This window comes from Protopterus annectens, chromosome 7.part0 (assembly GCF_019279795.1).
Source record: "Protopterus annectens isolate FY-2018-M chromosome 7.part0, PAN1.0, whole genome shotgun sequence".
NCBI lineage: Eukaryota > Metazoa > Chordata > Ceratodontiformes > Protopteridae > Protopterus > Protopterus annectens.
In genome coordinates this window covers 99,689,622-99,713,881 of record NC_056739.1, presented here as the reverse complement: position 1 = coordinate 99,713,881, position 24,260 = coordinate 99,689,622, and the positions used below count along the sequence as shown (strand labels likewise).

Below are 24,260 nucleotides of genomic sequence, written 5' to 3'. Positions count from 1 at the left end.
CTCCTGGAGACCAATGCAGTCTATAACTCCTTGAACCGTAAATACTTCATTCTACCTCAAACAAACCTCTGAGAAAGAAGTTAATTACTTCCCTAAGAATCTTTCCAGGTTAGTGCCACCAGGTTCTGAAGAACTACATTCTTGGTTTGTAAAGAAATAGAGTGACATTACACCAAGCAGCCACTATGTCTTCAAACTCTCTCTTTCTCAGCAAATCTTCCTAGATCCATGGAAAAAGGCAGCAATTACACCTATTTCAATAACAACCAATCCCTCATATACTATAGATTTCTGACCTATTCCACATCGTAGCATACTCTTCAAAAAGCAGTGAAAAATCAATTCACTGGCTTTCTTTATCAATCTAACTTCCTCTCCTGACATTAACAGTGATTTATAAAACAAAAACATATCCAAGCAGTCCTCCTCATAATTGTTGACTCCATACTCACTAGTACAAACCAAGGTCTCCTTACAGAACTCCATTGCAGAAGTGTAGTTAGGTGGTGCAATGGGGACAGCCCCCTTGAGTGCGAGGTGTTAGGGGGCATGATTGTCCAAAGCCAAATGATTGGTACTTTATTCATTTCCATACCAGCTCTCCAGACCTTCTTTTTTTTTTGTTCTCAACTTAGAGTTGAAAAGTGCCTTGGATTTGCATTGGACACTAGATGAGCCAGCAAAAACATGTCTTTCTTCACAGACCTTACAAAAGCCTACATCTCTGATAACCACATACTTCTACAAACACTTGCTGTAGCCAGCTTTGAGTTATCCACAACATAATGGTTCAGCATCTCCCTCTCCAGCAGGACGAGCTCTGTTAAATATAACAGCTCTCCATCTCTCCTTCATCCCATCTCAGCTGATGTCCCACAAGGCTTTATACTTGTCCCTAGTCTCCTCAGCATTTTTACTATCTCACTTACTTTAGATATGACCACCAGTTACATCATTGTATATATTGCTGACTTTGCCCTCTATAACTCTACTAGCAACCAAAATAATACTTTTCACAAGCTTCAAAATACCCTTAAAAGCCATGAACCTTGGCAATTTGATATGCAACTCTTAATGAATCCTAAAAAAATAGTCACGACAAAAACTATCCAAACTCCCTACTCCACCCTCCCGTCTCCTATACCACACACTCTACCAAGCATGTATTTTCATTTAGATACCTAGAGGTGATACTTCATTTCTGTCTGAATATGCCATGCTATGTTGATGCTATAAAAGCTAAAATCAACCACAGTCTCTATGTCTGCATCCAAATCTCACACTGTGTAACTCCAGATGGAAGAAAAGCAATCTGCAAAAATGTCATACAACCCCAATTTGAATATGCTCTACTATCTGTGTACTCCTCCAATAAAACAAAACAAAACAAAGTTCTATAAACCCACTCAAACAAAATCTGTTATTTCATGCTTCACTGTCCTAGAAATGAACATCACTTTGCAACGTTCCACACAAAAATATAACACTCCAAAGGGCCAAATGGTTCCACATAAGGGAACATGCCAATCTATTGTTCCTCTGCCTGGTGTACAAAAACACTCTACAGTAACTCTGTGTCCATCTAGGATAGCAGACTAACAATTAGAGATACCCCATTATTAACATTGATCTCAAGCTAACAATGTGCATATTTTTAACTAGACCTACATTTGACCTATCCACCACAGAACATGCCTTCTCCATCTTAGCAGCCAAACCCTGTGATTCACTCCCTCTTTACATCTGTAACTTTACCAATTACAATAATAATTATAGTAATACTGATTTGTTAACCAGGGATGCCCACTGGACACACAATCACATTTCAGTGGTGACCGAAGAACAATCCCTTGTTAAGTAACTTGTTCAAGGTCACACAGTAGACAAATGAGGTCTGAGGGAATCAAACTCTGCATCACAAGAACTACTGCTTGCAGCCTCAACCCTTTGCACCAAGTGCCAGTCATTTAACCAGTTCTTACCTATGCTAATCACTCTTTTAAAGGAAAAATAAGCTTGCAAATCATTCTACCACCCAACATAGCAAATATAACACCCAAAGACTAGTCCTTCATCTTCACTCCAATCTATATCTAGCTAGAAGCTAGAAGCTCTTCCTTAGACTTGAAAGTTTCTAGTTCTCCATTCCTCAGTCACTCCAAATAGTCTTTTTTCACATGCCACCCACCATTTCTATCCACTCCCACTCTCCCTCTAACTCCTACCCAGGCTTTACTCTCTATATTTACTTCTAGCTGAACTTCATAGGACTGTTTCACAAAATGATCTGTTACATTATTATTAATCCATCCATCTATACACAACTCATTTTTGCACATACATTCAACAGTGACAATCATCTAGAGCTAGGGTTTACACCATGAGGTGGCTAGCCCTGTCATAGTAGTTCTTCCACACCACATACTTGCACACACTCTCATACCTAAGGCCAATTTAGAGTGTCCAATTCACATACTGCATGTCTTTGGAATGTGGGAGGAAACCAGAGCACTCGGCGGAAACCCACACAAACAAAGGGCGGACATGTAGACTCTACACAGAAGGCACCCCAGCCAAGAATCGAATCGGGGAACCTCTGGCTGTGAGGCAACAACACTATCCACTGTGCCACTGATCCACCCTATATACTTGTAAATAATAAAGTATCTTTGTGTATAACTTGTTCATTACTTGTACACTTGTATGTAACTGAGCTGCTCCTTGCATAAAATGCAAAGTGTTTTTACTACCTATACCTCATTAATCTAAATGTACAGTATTGTTACTTTTATTGTTATGTTTTCTTTCTTATGTGCATTTATGTCTGGGCTGTCACTGAAAGGGGTCCTCTGTGGCTTAGTCTAGTACCCCCCAAAACAAACATACATACATAAATTAATTAATTAATAAATAAACAAATGCTTAAATAAAAGTTTAATAATCTTGGCAACACTCATTGATTAAATGGTCACATTTGATGACATTATTCAATACTTAAGTGAAGTAATTTCCCTTTCTTTATGACAACTATGTTAGTGTTCAAAACCTGCACACTGAGTAATTGAAACAAGCTGGAGTTCTACCAAGCCTTAAATATGTATGCACAACTTTCCTCAAAGTAACGTGTACTAAACATTACATACTATGAGTAACATAACGCATTTGAAATAGCTGAGTCCTGAATAACTTTTGGTATGTTTAGTATACCTTGTTTTCTCTGGTCTAATTAAATATCCATAGCTAGGAGACAAAACAGTAGCATTCAGAAACTAATCATCTTTTAGAAAAGCCTAAAAAATGCTTTCCAAAAATATAAGATGCAAAATTATTAAAACAGACATTGTTATAATGGGTCCATTGATTAACTGCTAATGGTATAACATCCATTTAAGTAATGGCATAATGATAAAACCACTACTTTTCAAAGAACTCCTATCTACTTCTTGTGAGTCATATATAACTGGTTATCTCTATCTAACATATTCTTATTATCCAAACACTTTGACAGTTTGTCAAATCCTCATCTCCTTTGATGACAGAATCTAATTTGCACTGAGATGCAAATTTAGAAACCATATCTGACCAGGCTATGTATATGAAGAAAAGATATTAAAGAGAATTAGGCTCAAAATTCACCACTAGACAGAGGCAGAAATCCCGGAGAGTATCTTTAATTACTCTATGCTGCATTATCATAAGCTGCTGACATTTCCAAATTAACAAGATAGGAGTTAATAGCTCTAGTACAGTTTTAAAATCTGTGGCCAAATCTAAAAACACTACAGACATGGTAAAGACCATTACGATCTACTCTACTGTCAGGGTCATAGAATTGTATCATGACAGCTAAACATTATTTATTTTAGGGAAGTCCTTTTAAAATACATCCTTGTTATCAGCCGACATTCTATGCAAGACCAATTTAAATATGGACACCCTTTCAAATACCTAAATTATGATACATGTTAAACTTATTGGACAATAATTATTACTGGCGTTATATAGGCCTGTTTCAAAATAACCAAGTATAGGAGACTCCTTATGTGTATTCTTAAAGAGCTACAACAGCACATCTGATGTAGTCCTTTTCATTCTTCCATACTGATAGGTTATGGACCCAACCCCTGGATCTGACTCAGCTCCATTTCTTAGACTTGAATCCAAATCCTGAGCTCCTCCCTATCCCATAATGTTCTACACCACCCCCTACTCCTCACATCTCATTTGCTGCCATTTTGACTGCAAGCAGATTTAAATTTCTTGAGCTCTGTGGGTTGTTTTTCGCTATTATTGTAATTATCTCTTGCTACATTAATCTTAGCTAACCTTTTTCCTTCCTCTGAAACTTGAAAGTTTTTTCGCAGATGTTAGGGCTGCTTACTTCTCTTTGTCTCTTTGTTTTCTTCCTGTGCCACTGGCACTTTCTTTAATACCTTAAAACTTTAAAACTTTTCCATATAAAAAAAAAGTTTCTCTTTCTAAATTTTGCTGTTGTTGTAGTGTAGCTGCCGAGTGTAAACTTGTTGAAAGGACATTCACACTGGTCTTTTTCTCTGTTTAGATAGCATATCTAAAACTATGTCAAAACAACCTACAAGATTCAAACATTGCACTTCTTATGGACATAAAATCCCAAATTCGGATGCCAACAAGAAGTGTGTATACTGCCTGGGGCCAGACCATCTTAGGGTCCACTGTGATGCCCGTGCATCTTTTAACTCTCACACCCTCTCTGATTGGCACAATAAGATGATTCCTAAAGGGTTACTTCCCGCTTCCTCTCCTTCCTCAGCTGGGGGCTCAAACCTCCTCTAGAGCTCATAGTTCTAAGGAGTCCAAGAAATGAGGCCTCTCTGTGCCCTGGAGGGTGTTGCTGGAGACTAAAGAAAAAATTCTGAGAACGTTGGATCCAACGTCCTCAGATCCAAAGAGTTTTGCCTCCCGCTCAGATCCACAGAACTCTTCAGATCCAACGGAGGTTATCACTGTGACTGGTTCTTCTCTACCACCCACTCTGGTTGGATCCCAGACCCTCAGATCTGAGAGTTACGAGCAGATCTCCAAGCTTGGTATTAAAGGCCATGTCTCCTGCTTTGCCCTCTAAATTATTTCAGACCCTGGCCAAGCATTCCAGGCCTGATTCTTTAGCTTCCTCCAAATCCTCTAGGAGCTTAACAGAGGCAAATATGGACAGGATGGTACGGATATTCCTCAAGGCTCAGATCCAGATGGGGGTATTTCCAACTTAGTCCCCTCTTGGATCCATGAGACTCCTTCTCTGATCCATCCCATGTTTTCAGAGTCCTAGGATCCAAGATACCCGAGACAGTCAATGTCAGATCCAAGGAAGCCCCCTTCCTTGACTCTGATGATTTCCCTGATCAGCCCTGCTCTGATTTCATCAGATCAAAGCATGTCTCAGATCTGAGATGTTGCCTCCAAGTCCAGGGAGATTGGATTAGATCTGTCCCTTCCTCTTGGTGTCTCAGCCCTGGACAGCTCTGGTCTGATTCTTTCTGGCAGCTGTGGATCTGGACTAGGCCCTGTCCTATCCTCCTTGGCTGCCTCAGCTCTGAAGGAGATGGGAGGGGTTTCAATAGGTCCAATGGCTTTCCAAGTTGTAGCAAGGGCCTTCTCTTTACATAGAGATTCATCCTCTCACATCTTGGATCTTCCCCTTTCTCCTTCATTGGGGGTCCGAGAACTGAGCCAATTATTCCTGCTCCAGGTCAGCCTACCCTGGGAAGCCTCCAGGTATTTCCTCCTGAGGAAATCCCCCTTTCTTCCAACACCTCTCCTGTTCACCTCACAGAAGAAGTTCTGCAGAGCAAGACATGTAAAAGGAAGCACACAGACTCCCTCACCGAAGACACTGACTTTGATTAAGGAGAAAGATCCCCTCGATCGCCATCTGATGACATCTCCTTTGGAGACATCCTGGAAATCCTTAGACAGAAAGGTGGCTGGTGTGCCCAACCTCTTTCTTCTGAAGAGTCTGTGTTCTTGGATGCTTTCAGGGTGGGCCCAGTTACGTCTTGGGTGACCCCCCCCCGACAGACGAGCTTATTGACCTAGTTGCCCGCTGGGCCTGAAAAGAACCAGACGCTGTCAAACCCATTCCCAAGCATCCAGATAGGTTTTTAGTTCCACCACCACACAGAATACATTGGAGCAAGGATGTCCCAGTTGATGCCATTGTTGTGGCAGCAACCAGTTGATGTCATTGTTGTGGCAGCAATCACAAAAAAGGAGCTAGCCGAGCAGAGCTCCTCTGTCCATCCATTGAGCAGGGAGTCCAGAGAGATGGACAAGTTCGGAAAGTGGATTTATGCCTCAGCCACATTCACGCTGAGGTTGTTAAATTATTTGCTATGCTTTACTTGCTTGCAAAGAGACTTGATCAAGGAGCTCTCAAACTCTCTTGCTGAGACCATGTCAGTGGAGGACCTCAAAAAGGTGTCTCCCCAACTGGCTACTCTATCGTTCTTTGCTAATTCCCTGATGAGGTTGATCACCCATTCAGTGGAGGGTACCTCATGAGCAGCTGGTTCAGGCATAGCTATAAGGAGTGCAAACAAAAGAAAGGCAGGACACTGCTGTATGAATACTTTTAATCCACCAAAAGATTCACAGGTTAGCGCTTTCGGGATAAACCCTTCTTCAGACAATATAAAATCATTACACAACAGTTATATATATTGTAACTGATTCAACAAAATTTAAAAGGACCAATCAAATAAAAACATTTAATAAAAAACACGCCTCTTTTGCAAGGCCGGTTTTAAAGGGACCAGGTCATTTAAACCTGGTTCCCTATGTGCTTGTAGTTCTATAATCCATCTTGCTTCTAAAAACTCTGTATTTGCTTTAACATCACCTCCTCGTATATTCATGGTCACAAAGCGCTAACCTGTGAATCTTTTGGTGGATTAAAAGTATCCATACAGCAGTGTCCTGCCTTTCTTTTGTTTGCAGTCTTTACTCTTTGTCAGGTGGACTTTGGCATTAGTACGTTCATTTTGTTTTGATAGCTATAAGGAGACATGCCTGGATGAGGTTATATGACTTTGCGGAACCTTTGTTAATGTCCCCTTCAATGGCTCCTCTTTGTTCATACCATTAATGAAAGACATGCTCACCTGCAGTGAACAGGAAGGAAAGACCCTGTCTGCTGTGGGAATCACATTTTCTACCCCCAGAGGACCTTTTCTAGAAACCAGGGGTGGGGGGGGAGAAAGACTTGTTTCCAGAAATCTCAAGGTCTTTTTTCCAAAACCTGCATGGGGACACTTTCTCCAGAGGCAGAAAAGAAGGTTACAATGACAGATGTCACCCTATTGGCAGAGTGGGCCTGCCTAACCAGGGCTTCAAAGACTCTTTTTCTGACAGGCCCTTTCAGTGCTTCTGAAGCGCTGCCCGACCATCCATCTCTGGAGGCAGTCAGGGGTTGTCTTTCCCTGCATCTAGATGCCTGGACAAATCTTACAAACAATGCTTGGGTGCTAAGCATAATACCCAGAGGTTATTACATTCCCTTTTCCCTTCCACTTCAGGAATCCAGGAGGAAACTCCCTGATGTTCCACCCAGTCAGAGGGAGTATGCAGCTCAAGAAGTCCAAAAGCGGCTACAAAAAAGAGTCATCCAAGAGGTCCTAACTGAACGGATAGGATTCGGAACTTACTCCCACTTCTTTTTGGTGCCAAAGAAAACAGTGGACCTAAGACCAATTCTGGCTCTAAGCAATCTAAATCAGTATGTAAGGAAGTCAAAGTTCTGAATGGTTATGGTTTAGTCCATCCTGCCTCTTCCATGTAAGGACAATTGGATGTGCTCTATATATCTCCAGGATTCATACTATCTTATCAAAATAGACAGGTGCTCCAGGATACATCTGTGCTTTTGGCTGGGAACCACTCACTACCAGTTCAGAGCACTGCTGTTTGGGCTCAATACAGACCTCCAGGTGTTCACCAAATGTATGGCAGTTGTGGCAGCTTACCCGAGGCTCAAAGGATTCCAGGTGTTTAGCTGTACAGATGACTGTCTCTTCACTGCCCCAACAAGGCATGAACTTTTACAAGTCAGGGATTACTTGATTGAGATCTCCAACTCCCTAGGCATCACAATAAATCTTGCCAAATTGAACCTGACTCCTGTACAAAATCTGGAGTTCACAGGAACTCAACTGGATACTTCGAATCAAGTGGTTTCTTTACCTCTTCATCACATTACATCTCTGAGAAATCAGGCATGGGGCTTACTGTCTTGTCTGTCCCCTCCTGTAAAACTAGTGCTGCAAGCCCTTGGTTCTTCTAGCTTGATTCTTTATGCAAATGCTCTAATGGACCTTGGAGGTACAGTGGTCTATTCTTTACCTGCCTCAATCCATTCCTATCAAACTCATTCCAATTTGCAAACATCATATTCGATAGTGGATACAATCAGATGACCTGTTTTTGGGCAGGCCGTTCTCCCTCAATAGTCACAGTGACCATGAATGCTTCCCAGTTGGGGTAGGAGAGGGGCATTACAAGGGAAAGATGGTCCAAGGCACGTGGTACCCCTCAGAGACCAAGCTGCATATCAATGTCCTAGAGATGAAGCAGTTCTTCTAACATTGCAAGCCTTTCAGGACAGTCTCCTTCTGGGGACTACTACAATCAATACGGACAACACATCAGTAGTCTGGTACATCAATAAACAAGGTGGAACCAATCCCTACCTGTTGTGCAGAGAGGCCACGAGGGTCTGGGAATGGGATATCTCTTCAGACCACTTTCTAACCGCAACACACATACAGGGGAAAACCAACATTCTGGCAGACAGACTCAGCAGGTCCATTCTGATTCCTCACAAATCTGGAATTCATAAACTCCAGTGCCCTGGATCAACTTATCCACACCCCCACCAGGGGCAACAATATCCTAGACCTAGTCATTACCAACATGAGTGACCGGTGTTTCACACCTGAAGTCAACTCCTCGTTGGTCCGATCCAACCATAAGCTAATCACCCTTGATATCCACATCCCGCCCCCACCCCCCATTAAGGGAACCACGGTAAAAAATTTCTCCAAAGCCAACTTCATGCTTCTTAAGACAGAAGTGGTGAACATCATGACACCAATGCAGATGGACAATACAGTTACGACTGCTGAATCCTACACAAATGCACTCTATATGCACTTACACGAGTGCATGGATCGTGCTATCCCAAACAGAACCAAGACGCTATCTATCCTCCAAAAAAGGAAGCCAATCTGGTGATCCTCTGCCATAACAAACTGTACAACAGAAGAAAAAAAACTGTTGCAGAAGAGAGTAAAATCCCATGAGTGGAGGAGCTCCCTGGTCAGCCTCAGTAAGAAGCTGAGATCCCTTATAAGATCCTCCAAAGCTAGCTACAAAAACAAAAGTGCCACTAATTCTAAGGACAACCACAAAGCATTCTATAGCTATGTCAAGAATCTCAATGGCAACACCCAGATCTGCTCTGAGTTACAGCACAATGGCATGAAAATTACAGAACCAACTGATATTGCCACCATCCTGGCAGATAGGTTCAGTGCTAACTTTACCCCCCCCCCCCCCAAAGGGTCCATATCTATACAGGAAGAATGCAGAGTACCTGTAATCACAATTACACAGGTAAAAGCTGCACTTTCTAAAGCCAAAAACACAGCACCCATGGGACCAGACAACATCCCAGGCTGAGCTTTACACGAACTTCAGAATGAACTGGCTCCCCACTTAAGCACCATGTTCAATAATAGCCTCACATCAGGCTTTGTACCCACTGAATGGTGCACAGCAACAGTTATCCCACTCTACAAAGAGGGAGCCAGCACTGATCCCAGGAACTATCAATCTATTAGCCTGACGAGCCTGGTCTACAAGGCCATGGAACTAATAAAACAAAGACATTGATAACCTCCAAACTCTGGATCCCACCCAGTTCGGGATTGTGAAAGGCAGATCATGCCTCCTGAACCTGCTCGACTTCTTTGAGGCAGTTACCAAAGCTGTAGATGAGGGTAAGGTGGTTCACACAGCCTATCTTGACCTTGCCAAGGCTTTCGCCACCATCCCCCATTCTGGAATTATAGCTAAACTCACTAAACTAGGTATAAATTCCTACATCACAAGATGGGTTGCCAACTGGCTCACTGACAGAACCCACACTGTAAAAGTTGCAGACTCCAAATCTGGCCTCAAAGGAGTGACAAGTGGAGTATCACAGGGTTCCATCCTGGGACCTCTCCTGTTTGGTATCTACTTCTCTGAAGTACAGACTAACACAGGATGCCTCTGGCTAATGAAGTTCACAGATGACTGCAAACTAGGAGTCATAGTCAAGTCTCCAAATGATGAGGACATCCTACAGAAGGGCCTCACTGAGACAGATGCCTGGTGTCAGAGCCATGGCCTCAAGCTCAATGCCAAAAAGTGCAGTGTCATCCCCTTTGGTAAAAACTCTGTACCCATGAGCTACCACATGGGCAGCAATCTACTTAACACTGATTGTGTGATAAGAGACCTTGGGACACAGGTGGACAGTAGTCTCGTCTTTGATAGTCACATCACCACAGTAGTCAGGAAGTCCTTCTACGTGGCACACCTCATCATAAAAGGGTTCTCATTCATGGAAAAAGAGGTCATTATTCCTCTCTACTTGACACTCATTAGACCCATTATGGAGTACAATGCCCCTTTTGGAATGTACCTCACAAGATATCTGCAGTAGCTGGAAAGGCCAAAGAAGTACCTCACAGAGGATTACTGGCCTCAAACAAATGCCCTACATTGACCGTCTCAAAAAACTCCAGCTTTATTCCGTAGCATATCACCTACTCCGAGGTGATCTCTGCCAAACATATAAAGCTATAAACCCAGAGCTGTTGGACATGCTACACCTAAAGAAATCCCAATCCCTCCAAGCTACACACTCTAGGGACCTAAATCTTGTCACCACAATAAGCAGGACATGCTGGAGTGATAGATTCCTGTCCCAGAGACTTCCTGTACTCTGAAACAGGCTACCCATCTATGTCAAGCAAAGTTCTTCATTAGCACTCCAAGAAAAATCTTGATGAGTGGATGGGAAATAAGAAATACACCCCGGGGATCACTTCTGTGTCTCTGCTCAACAGTGGCACAGGAAAATAACTTTCTTGGGTGGCGTAAGCCAGGGTACCTTGTTGGCTAGGCTTACGTAGGCCCTTGGGCCGATAGCCTTAGTACCTACCTATGAACCTATGAACAAGAGGTCTCTCAATCAATCAGGTGCAAACATGATTTTCAGCCGTTGGGGCTAGCCTTGCTGCCACCTTTTTGCCTCTTCCCTCAATAACAAGTGCAGCCCGTTATCCCCCCTTCGGGTGAATCATTGAGGGATGTTCTGATTCATGATTGGCCTCCAGCTGTCCTATATTCTTACCCCCCCCTCTTCCTTTGATCCTGAAGTTCCTATAGAAAGCAAGCAGGCTGAAGAGCTCAGTTATACTCATTGCCCCTTCTGCCCTCATCAGGTGTGGTTCCTCTTCCTCTGGTCTCACCTCAAGTATTCTCCATGTATACTGGTGCCCAATCAGGACCTCCTATCTCACCTGCCAGAATTCAAGCATCCCAGTCTCCACACCCTCAAGATGACCACATGGTTTCTCCAATTCCAGTGATAGTGAGACGGTCCAGGCTCGCTTCACCAGTCTGTGACATTATCTTGGCCCATCAGTGAGGAAGAATGAAAAAGACAACATCATATTTAGAAGTTATGTACCTGCCATAATTTTGCGTCTGCATTGTCCATTTTCATTCTTACTCACCTTCCCTTCCAGCCATCCTCTGGCCTTGTCACTCCTAGAAGGATCTTTGGAAGATTTTGGAACACACATGTTCCAGGTTTGAGCCTCAGTCCTTCCTCTGTCTATTCTGTCTCTGTTTTTCATTGGGAAGTGAGGCATAAAACTCGATCTGAGTAGTAGGTGATGGTGTAGATCATTATGGGTAGAGGAGGAGCTCCAGATTTGGAGTCAAGTGTAAGAAATATGGCCAAGTTGGTTGGATACGACGGTCAGATCCATAACCCATCAGTGAGGACGAATGAAAATGGACAACACAGATGTCAAGTTATGGTAAGCACACAACTTCTAAATTAACAATAAAATTAGACATCCCACTTAGATAAATGCCTGCTATACAAGGAGGTTCTAAGAAATGGTAATGAAGTGCTTCTCAAAAGAAGTAATTTCATCCATGGCTGTGATATATGGGCATGAATCATTATTAACATAGCTTATTTTGAATGACTTGATTAGGGTTGTCTGTAATAAGTACCAAATACTTTGTTAAGTAAATCAGAATTGCTTGATTGCAGTAACTATCTCTGTTATTTTAAACTGTCACAGAACATATACTTTCTCTTTTGTTTAATTTATTGACACTACTGAATAAAGCTTCCACATTCTATTTCTTTTGACAGCTTCATTTCAGATTCTGCTCTCAGTTTTAATAGCTTTCTAGAAAAGTCTAAGCTTTGAATCACTGTAGGTTAAAATTTGAAGGCTACCTTCTTAAACTGCTGTTGTCTGGCATGTCTGATATTGTATAGCTTACTTGTGTTTGCTTTCCATCATAAATGTTTTGTTTCTATTGTATTTCTGTCTCGATAGAATACTTTTACTGATTTAATTGCAAAATCTTTTCAATAGTAATATTAGTGAACTCATTTGATCATTTAACATTCTTGCATTGGACACAGTACAGTTGTATAAGTACATTTACCATAACAGTAGGTGCTTGAATGATCATTGCTGCAGTAGCCTAAGCTATATGGGCTATATCCTGCATAGGATACAACAGCTGTTCAAATTCCAAAGCATCAGGGCACCTTCCATTTGCCCAAACCATTAGTCATCTTGAGCTGAGCTGATTAAAAAGAAAAGTTTGGGTGCCAAGCCCTTCAGAGCTTTCAAGATAACAGAGAGAAGAAGGCTGAGCCCTGAAAAGGACAGTGATAGGAACAACATAAAACTTAAGTTAACACCCTGGACACCAAAAAACAAGGGGGTGGAGGCAGTCGTACTGCTATATTTATCATTTGAACATTTAGGCTTATGGTAAGTTTACTTACACAGCTGTACTATGTTCTTAATATTGATCACTGCTACAGTAGCCTAAGCTACACGAGTAGATTACCATAGCTTAGATTTTGGGAGATAGAAGGTGAAGGGTCCTGGAGCCCCTGGAGAATGGCCCCGACAAAACCTGATCTAGACCTAAGGAAGGAATAAAGCTTGTAATGCCTTGTAAAAGTATATAAAGAGGACCAGGTTGCTGCTTCTAGAATACTTCTGGAATCAAACCCTTTCTAAAAAGCAAGAGATGAAGCAAATGCCCTGGTATAGTGGGCCTTGACCCTACCTAGAATAGATTTGTTGTGGTGCATATAACAAAAAGCAATAGTCTTAGACAACCATTTAGAAATAGTTACCTTCATAAGAAAAAAACAACAGATCCGAAGATCTGAAAACTGCTGTTTTGTCAATATAGTACTAGAGTTGAATGCCTAAAGTACAGAGTATCCTTTCTCCCTCATTTTTAGAATCAGTACAGAAAACAGTGGAATGGATCATTTGGCTTAAAGTAAACTCAGATACTACTTCAGTCATTAAATAAAGATTAGTTGTCAAAGAAACATGGCCTCTATGGAACTCACCATAAGAGCTTGCAACTCAGATGTTCTTCTTGCAGAGGTAAAAGCAATCAGAAAAACTGCTTTCCATGTCAAGAGCCTCAAGTCAGCAAGATTAGCTGGATCAAATGGAGTAAGTGTTAGTTTCTGCAACACAAAATTAAGATCCCAAGAAGGGGTCCCCATTTTCTTGGAGGCCTCTTAAGCAAAGCCCCTTTCAAAAACATTTTGACATGAGAATGCCACAAAAGAGGAGGAGCCATTGGTAGACATGCTGAACTGGCCAGTAAATGAGCCCTGATGGAGGAGTAAGAAAGGCCGTGGATGGAGCCATTGATGGCGCAGTGCTACAGCGGTAGCATTGTCTCCTCACAGCAAGAGGTTCTCCAGTTCGATTCTTGGCTGGGGTGCCTTCTGTGTGGAGTCTGCATGTCCTCACTGCATTCGTGTGGGTTTCCTCTGGGTGCACTGGTTTCCTCCCACATCACAAAGACATGTGGCTGGAGCATTTCTCCCTGGGCCTCCACTGAAAATTGGTTTTGTTCCAAGTCGGCTTTCCCTGTAAACAAATAATAAATAAAATAAAAATAAATAGAATAACTCAGAAAAATATTGTAAAACCAGATAACAAATCCTCTGAAAGGGTACTGGTTGTGATGCTGGCACCAATTAGATAATTTTTTCAATTTGCTAATATATGATTTTCGAGTAGTAGCCTTTCCTGCCTCCATTACTACCTGATGCACATACTCAGTAAACAGATGCTTAAAAGGAACAAAGACTTTATCATCCAGGAAGTGAGCTGAAGATGACTGGGGTCAGGGTGTATGAAACACCCCAGTTTTGTGCATGTAGATCCATTCTGTAAGGAAGCTTGTAAAAATTGTCCCTGGCCATTTCCAAAAAAAAAGAAAGACAAAAGGAGAACCTCTGTTGCCTGGGACAGAAAGGGAGTCACCACAATGATCTTGGGGAATTTCTTTTGAATCTTCAGAATACCCTAGATATCAGTGTAAAGGAAGGAAAATCACACAGGTACCTTCTTGTTCAAGGAAAAGAAAAGCCATCTGTCTTCCAGGCCTTCTTGCATGGAGTCCTGGAGCAGAATCCTGCCAGATGATTATTCAGAGAGGAGGTATACATGCATACCTTTCAACCTCTTAGTGCAAGAAATCTGGAAAAAGTCTAAAATAATGAAGGGACAATGGCCCAAAAATTGGAACAGATTTTAAATATCGCTCTTATAAATTTAGAACTTTGGTAGAATAATAGAATTTATGTTGGCATGCATTTTCTGAAGGCTATAAATTCTGAAATTCAAATGTGTGTCATTATTTAGTGACTTCAGTTTTCAAGGATTTGCCAGAAAACCACAAATTTTATAAGGAAAAGACCACAAATATGAGGCAAAAATCTGGGCATGAGGTAAAAATCTGGAGAGATGAGAGGTGTGCATACATGAGGGTCTCCCCTGTCCTGCTCAGCTTGTATGCCACACAATATTGTTGTGATGGAATGAAGAATGCCTGTAAGGTGAGACTATGCTGTGAATCTATATCCCAAGCTAACATGGCTAGTCTGCTAAGGAAGTACAACCTGGTTTCCCCCATGCTTGTTGATGTATTATGACTGTGGTATGTCTGAAACAACTTGAGGAGTTCCTGGGGACCAAATATGAATTAGAGTGTTGAATGCCTTGATCAGGGCAAGCATTTATTTTATATTTATGTGCTTGCATCTGCTCTAAATGTCTCCCGCACCTTGCACTTTTATCCCTCCTGAAACTGCTCCCCAACTAAAGTCCAAGGTGTCTGTGATGACTGACTGCTTTGGAACAGGGAGGGAGAAGGGGAGACCTGAATTTAAAAATATTTGCTAGCTCCATTAAGTAACTTCTCCTCTGACAAACCCAAGCTATGGAATTTGAAAAGGCAAAGGATGTTGGTGCTGGGTCCAAACAGACTTCAGATACCATTGTATCTTTCTCATGTGGAGCCTTGCCTGGGCTATCATGAGATTCATAGATGCCATGAGACCCATAGTCCTGAGGTATTCCCTTACAGAGATTGAAGTCTGCATGGAAAACGATAGAAATAGATGTAGATATAGATCTATTTTTCCTTGCCCTCTCAATGCTGGAACAAACAGTATGGAATGTCCTGCCAAGATGTTACCCTGCCACTCCAAATGTTTATGCAATACCATGTTGTGTAGCACCACACACTCAACAACACTCTTGCTGCAGATCTCAGGACTGTATTACAGTGCCCTCCTCAGACTTAGCTAACCAACGTATCTGTCCCTTGAGTAGGGTAGACACCCAATCCACTATAATATATGTTTTAATATTTGCTGAATTATATACCATTTTTGGTGTGGCCTGATGGTTGTGGATGGGAGTCATCAATGAAGGCTTCTCATCATATCTGGCATTGCCTGCAATTTACAACCAACATATAATATGTGATTTGCTGCCTGCTTGCATGGTACCTTTATGTACAGTCCTGTCTGGCTTGTGGGTGCACCTTCCAGCTAGATAACACTGTTGGAAATTCCCTCACAGGAACATATGATATAGGTTGGACCTGCAACTGATGCGAGAATCATGAGACCTGCTCAGATAGTGCACACTCACATTATAAATTGCATTACAGACTAGCTGGCAGTTAAAGGAGTGGAAATTCTTCCTTTCAATATATTTCACTCCCCCTTGACCAAGTGGAGCCCTGATAGCAATGTGCATTCTTTCAGATGCTCCCAGGACTTCAGGAAAATGGTCAAGGACATAAGGTGCCCTTGATGGAGGTGTTTCTCTGCTTTGCAGTCTTGGCATGCCAGATATGCTCCTCCACATACTGTGGCATTTGTTAAGGACCTGGCTTAGGATTTGCAGGACTAAGGCCTCTGACATCCCTAAAGTGTCCCCAGTACATCACTGAAAGGTTCCTGTAATTAACATGTTTAAGGCTATAAATACTTTAGTATCCACAGGTGCTGGCATCCCATGTATTCCCCCTTCTAGTTAGGTGCAAAATTTGAAAAGGTCCTGTACAGTCACCTTGTCCACATGGCAATGGTATACAACCTGCTGGCCAGTGAGGTAGTGGCATGTAAGCAGCTGTTCCTACCTCATCCATTAGCATGGATAGAAGCAACACACAACACTGCAGGCACTAGTTCTGAGGGTGCCTGTTAACACATGCTGTTGTGCTACAGCTGCTACTACTGCAAGCATAGTCTCTCCTCGCAAATATCACAAAACTCAGTGTGTAAAATGGGTATGCAAGATGGTGCAGTGTGGCTCTTTTTTAACTTTCTAAGTCAGTCTGCTATTTGGAGTTCCCATTTGTGTACACCATGTGGCTCATTCATTTGGAGTTCATCTCCATGTCATCATGCACTCATTAGCATGTACTGCATATCATGCTTTTTGAGTTGTGCAACTGTGTCACTGAGTTTCTGAATAACCAGCATCTTGTTAGTTTGTACTGCACAATGTGGTAAATGTTATTTTTTTGTTGTTGTTTATTTTATATGACCTAATTTTTGACCAGGTAAACCCAATGGACACAACTATCCCCTTTTGGGAGGATGCTCTGGTAGCACTGCCTGACTCAACTGGAGGACACTGGGCTGAGGCTGAGCTGTATGAATCCTTGGGTGCCAGTGATCATTACTCTGATCTGTAGCTGTGCAGTACATAGCTTTTGGGTTATGGCAGGTTGATGACCATTACCCAAGGCAACAGCTCACATTTACAGTATAACTTTAAAGCCATTTGTGTTTGTGTGATAACTGGTATCAGTATTTGAAGTCAAACCCTATACTCCTAGTCCCATTGCATCAAATGTTGATGGCTGTGGTACAGAAATTAAAACATGTCATGTCACTGCATAAAGCTAAGCTGGGGTTGTGTCAGTGTTATCCAAGTCTCTGAACCTTTCTACTGGAGAAGCTGCTTTTAATTAAAATATATACTCAATTATAAAGTGGACTTCATGCCTCATACAAGAGTAGATTTGACTTAAACAAGACAGACATATATTTCTGTGTGGAAAAAATCTCTTTGCACTCAAGAACAGCCTATTGGGTCACTATCAAACTTGATCTCTAAAGCCTTTTACAGACCTACTGTAGTCATCAGTTAAGGAATATCAACATACTATGCATGTTGTTTGCCAGGGAAACCAGGGATGCATTTGGATTGTACTTTTAAAAAGTTGTCTTAAAGTTTTTATTTGCACAGCAGACTGACAGGTATACAATTGCCAGTTATAGGAGTGTCAATAGTGTGAATCAATATTACTGAAAACCACTTTCACCACTCATGGAATATTTTTCCCCCAGTTTTGTGTGTGTGTGTGTGTGTGTGTGTGTGTGTGTGTGTGTGTGTGTGTGTGTGTGTGTATATATATATATATATATATATATATGTATTAGGGGTGAGGGTCTCCTTCCATATGGCGGGATGCAGGGAAGCTTGCCACCCTGCAAAAAACTTTCATATAGAAAATGTGTTTCAGAGAAAATTCTTTACACTATTAGTTCTCACTGAAATTATCATCAGTGAGTTGACATGAATCGTCTTGCACTTCAGACCTTTATAACCTTCTCTGTCAACAGGACACGATCTAAACTTTTTGTTAGCTGTAAAGCAACCTGAACCAGCAGAACTGGTGGTTTTAACATTTATGTATTGGAAACACTTCTTAATGACTTTTAACTTAGGTAGAAGGATGTCCGACTTGTGTATAAACTCCATTATAATCTTTCATAATGTTAAAGTACCAATGAAAACAAACAATTTTAAGCCTGAAGAAAGGTTTGCTTGGTCTCTAAACATGTCTTTTTAGCTTCCGGTCTTTTTTTCATGGTGTGAGAATTTATTTATTTATTTTATTTTACATTTGTTAACCGGGAAAAATCCGACTGGATACAATGTCCTTTTTCAGCGGAGGCCCGGGGAGAAAAGCTCCATCATTATACAAAATACAGACATTTCCAAAATTATAATATTACAGAGAGAGAAACAGTCATAATAATAAATTATTGTATCTGCGGCATACAGTTAATGCTTGCAGAGACAGTCTTTTATTGTTTGCAAAAGACAAGGTAGTTACAATGACTCATTCTGCATTTCTTTATACAATGGGAGAAAGAACTATCTTTTACTAAAGAAACTTTAAATATCTGGTCATCTGTATTGCTTTTTCTTATAGCAAGTGCAATAAAACACTTGAAGGGTTGGTCAGGGCAACACACTAAAAAGGCTGCTATCACCTCCATTATTTACCTCAGGAATATATCCTCTCATTTATTCTAGAAGATGTTGTAAAGACAGATGTGTGCCCAGTTACTAGACATTACAAGCAAGATGGCCACTGTAGGAGAAAGGCAGGCTTCAGCAGACTTTGTTGCAAGGAGTCATATAGCTTTCCACAGTTTGAGAATGGCTCACTATTGAAATGTCAGCCCTCGAAATACTGAATGCCAAAAAGCAGGAAAAAAAAGACTGAAAACCCATAGAAAAGTAATTGCTCTTTTCCTTAAAATTTCCTTTTTTGGGGAGCACCCCCCGCAACTCCCCATATGGACATTTCAGACTTATTATATACAAGTCCACTTTTTTAGTCTTTCAGTCTTCTCGTTTTTTGGATTCGGTCTAGTGGGTGCCAACATTTCAAATGGTTACCTTCAAAATTGCTTGGGATTCTACCTATATGTCATAGTTACCACCCAAAAAACTCTCCATAAAATTTTACTCATTCTCTCAGCTGATTGTTGAGAAAGATGAGATTTTGGCAGTCAAAGCACCCCACCACTTAATGTTCATATCTCCCAGATTTGGAATATGCACTGTGACTTGTTAAATGTATATAATTTGTACACGTTTTATACGTATAGATTTATTTTAAGGTTTACAGTATGAGAATTGTTATGCACTATACTGCTCTTCATTTATCATAAATGATGTTAAGCAACACACTGGGGTTTTATGCAAAAGAACCAAGGAAGCACCTGACTAAACAGGTTTTATGGAGGCCTCATACAGTCCCAAGTCAACACAGCTTAAATCTAAAGGCATCTGCATAAAGTCATTTAAGGGGAATAAGTAATGGAGAAGTCTTGCTGGAATCCATTGTACTTTGTACATAAAAACAATATTATATCAGGAATTGCTGCAAAAGTGGCTTCCTTCATAGTGATCTGCTGTACAACCAATGATTTTATACAGCTGTACTTACCCATATTTCTGTTGCATACAACACAGTAAGATGCATGGTGGTCTGTATATGTACACAGCATTACAGTAATAAAGCACCATTCTCACTTCTTTGTTGCCACCAGGCACATTTAGTCATTTTTATCACTTATCGAAATTATCCTTTGTGAACTTGCTTTAAAATGCAGAGTGCTGCTTTACTGATAAAGCTATAGAATACACATGCATTAATAGCTTTGTGAATTATTTAATTTGCTGCTCTCAATCACAATTTCCTAGAGATATAGTACCTTTTTGCCGAAAATCTAATTACAGTAAATAGAAGTAGTTCATCTACTTGTGAATTTAGATAATCTCCAAACAAATGCAGTGTCATTTGCTGAATGCTTTTCATAGTCAACACTGTAGCACAAATATGGCATGTTTTTTGCAAATTAGTAAGCAGACAGTAATTTCTGGCCTCAGCAGGTTATTTGAAGAATTACTTGGCAAAAGGTTGCAGTTCTGACCTGATCCAAGAGATGTAGGCGATTCACATAGGCTTTCTCTGTGTCCAACATTTCCTGGATGATTTTGCGCAACTTTTCTTCATTTGTTTCCTACAGAAGACAGCAGTAACACAGAAAGAGATATATTAACCATTATGATAATGTAATGACTGCCTAATGAATCTTTTATTTGTGCTACAACAATACTCCACTTACAAGCTTTGTAACTAGAAAACATAACCAGTGCAGGGATTTTGGGGGTCACATAACTGGTATGTGGGTCCTTAGTCTTGTCTGTATCACATATTTGGTGCCTGGGTTTTACAGACAGCCTATGTGATGCACAGCTGGTGATTGAGTTACTGGTCAGGTTTGTGGCACAGAGCTGGTACCTAGCTCCCAAATCAAGTTTCTGTTACACAGTTAGTGTCAGTGTCTCCAGTCATGTTTGTGTAACACAGCTGGTGCATGGCTACCCATCAGTTTTGTGGCATACAACTGATGCCTTGCTCTCAATTATGTATGCACTGTAGTTGGTGACTGGGTGTTCAGTCATCAGAGTTGTGCCTTGGTTCCCAGTTAGGTATACCTTTCAACTTCTTAGAACAAGAAATCTGGACAAAGCCTAAAATAATTGGAGGGGGGGGGGGGACGCAAAGGCCCAAAAATATGACAGATTTTAAATATTGCTCATATAAACTTAGAAAGTTGCTAAAAATAACAGGATTTATTTAGCATGGATTTTTTGAAGGATTTAACGTTTGTAACTCAAATTATATCACTATTTAGTGACTTCAATCCTTGGTGATTTGCCAGAAAACCATACATTTTATGAGGAACTGGCCAAAAATATAAAACCAAAATCTCAACATTCTGCAAAAATATGGACAGTAGAGAAGTGTGCAGTCAGGTTAGTGTCACACAGTTGGTGCCTAGGTTCCCGGTTACGTTTTTGTCCCACAGCTGGTACTTGTGTCTCTAGTCAAGTTCTTGCCATTATGATCTTACTAAAGTATTGGACCTAGCTGACTACCAGCTGCTACAAAATTCCCTCTTAGCTAGTAGTCTCAGCTTGCAGGCCAGTCAGTGTTTCACAGACATCCTCTCCAACTAAAAAAATAAAAGTCAGAATTGGTCCTTCTGCAGCTAACCAAGCCATGCTATCAAAAAGGCTGCACCAAGGATCTGTTCTATCTCTCCTACTCTTTTCACTATACATAAACAGACTCCACTTGGAGTACCACCAACTGCCCATATTGTTTTATGCTGATTACACAATCATCTGCAGGGACAGTTCTTATCCTGAAACCATTGTCAGTTAGAAGATGATCTGAAAACTGTAGCTGTCTTAGTGCTAAGAATCTTATCATCAACATGACCAAAACAAAAATGATGATCATTGGTACTCATAAGTACATACAGAGTGGCAAATTATATATCATGATAATGTCCTTCTGCTATAAAGAACGTATTTGTTTAAATAACTTGGGATTTGGCATGATCAGAACCTCAGCTTCAAACTACACATCAATAACACTAAAGTTTTCAGCTTGTAAAGTCTCTCCCTTTCTACCCTTTCTATCTTCAAACTGTATCAACCAATCACCTGGTCTTGGGCTTCATCATCATACCCTGTGAATCGTCATCAACCTGTTTTTCCCATGTGACATGGGGTTGGGGTGTTTCATCAAATGTCACCACTTCCCTCAATTCAGCTCCAGTTTCGTATCTTCTTCAGCAATTATGACCACCTATCTCAAGTCATATTTAACATAGTCCGTCCATCTGTTTGCTGGATGTCCTTGTTTCCTCTTCTTCCAGTCTTCACCAAATTTGCTTTACCATACTGCCTCCTGCTTTCATGTGCATGTGACTGAACCAGTGTAATTTGCCCTCTATGACCTGCTTTAAACGCATGGCTACTTGTGCTTCTACTCTGATGTCCTTATTTCATCTATCCACAGTGCGCAAACTAGTATCCATCTCAAGAACTTCATCTCCATTACCTCAAGCATCCTCAGATGCTTTGCCTTCATTGCTGAGGTTTCTGTCCCATACCAAAGCACTGGTCACACCACTGATTTATATGCCTCACCTCTCAGCTTCTTTAGCATTCTTCTGTCAAGCATTACTTTTGTCAGTCTGTACCATTTGGTTGCATCACCTCTAATTCTAGCTTTGATTTCCTTATAGAGTCCCTTCTTCTCCACCATACCTCCCAAATACACAAAGCTGCTAACCTGTTGCATTATTTCCTTCCATCTCAGTTTCAGCTTCTTCTGACCCCCCAGTCATTTGTTGCCAAACCACTGTTTTGTTTCACAAGTTTCAGGGATGTCAATGACTAACTCAAATGTAGATCAAAACTTGTAGCCTACCCAACACAAATGGCTAAATGTATCTGTGCTAAGAACTGCAGTTCAAACAGCTTGCATAACCCATCCAATCACATTACATAAACTGCCCTATTTTGTAAGGCTATACAAATCATATACATTTATTAACAAGTCTCTGCAAAGTCTACTTAGATTTGTTATCCCCCTTCTATTATACTGAACTTCTACCCTTAGGTCTCCTTTCTTTCCTTTGTGTAACATGTTTAATTCACCTTTTCTCCCGCTTTCTCTCAAACTATTTTAGAGCAACCTGCTCTACATTTGTGATGCACGTGAAATGCTTTATTTTACTGTTTAATGTTATCTTTATAATGCTACATTAAACATCTTAATTTGAAATGTCAGCCTTAATTTACACATGCAAATATTTTTTTATTGCTTGTACTTTGTGATATATGTAATTGTATTTATATTCTTTACACTAAACTGAACCTGAGCTATGTCTACCCTGGTTACAAATATATATCTATATATATCTGTATATATATATATATATATATATATATATATATATATATATATATATATATATATACATAATTACACACATACAAATAAATACACACACACACACACACACACACACATATATATATATATATATGTATATATATGTATATATATATATATATATATATATATATATATATGTATATATATATATATATATATATATATATATAGAGAGAGAGAGAGATAGATATTATACACACACACACACACACACACACACACACACACACACACACACACACACACACACACACACACACACACACACACACACACACACACACACACACACATTTAGATATGTTGTTAATGGTTACCATTTTTTATATTCTTCACTGTCATTCTCCTACAGACAGTTGTGTTTTTTAGGCTATGTGTGTGTGTGTGTGTGTGTGTGTGTGTGTGTGTGTGTGTGTGTGTGTGTGGGTGTGTGTGTGTGTGTGTGTATTACATATACAAATGACATATTCAGAACAAACAGTAATGAAAACCATAACTAATGGTTTCTATTCAGCTTTTTGTCTGTAGTTCAGAAAGGACATAATTTGATTTAGTTTGGTACACATGATTTGATAAGGTCTGTTTTACTTATTATGCTGCTTGTCATGGCTGCCATTGCCTTGTATGTGTGTAAATAAATGCTCACTGATTTTGTTTACTGTAAGTGATGTCCTTGTTGTTTTGCCTTGAATATTTACTTATGGTAAATTTTGATGTATTATGCTGGAATTGTTTAGCTGCATTCGCATCAGGACTAGCCACTTGGCAATGAAAACATTGGCTCTAGGTGATTGGTCACATTGAACCACATTGATGTGACACCCTGACCCCATGCAAAAACGTTAAAAAAGGGGATTGATGACAACATATATATATATATATATATATATATATATATATATATATATATATATACAATACATCCCTTTAGCTCAGGTCATAGATGAAGA

At 40.5% G+C, this 24,260-nt stretch overlaps 1 protein-coding gene across 1 annotated transcript in view; it reads right to left on the bottom strand.

The window, feature by feature from the left end:
- Positions 1–24,260, bottom strand: part of LOC122806257 (FYVE, RhoGEF and PH domain-containing protein 2-like) — a 773,316-nt gene that overhangs the window by 372,843 nt on the left and 376,213 nt on the right. The window contains exon 3 of the mRNA XM_044076527.1: positions 20,423–20,512. Coding sequence (XP_043932462.1) covers positions 20,423–20,512 — 90 coding nt within the window. The remainder of the gene's footprint in view (positions 1–20,422; positions 20,513–24,260) is intronic.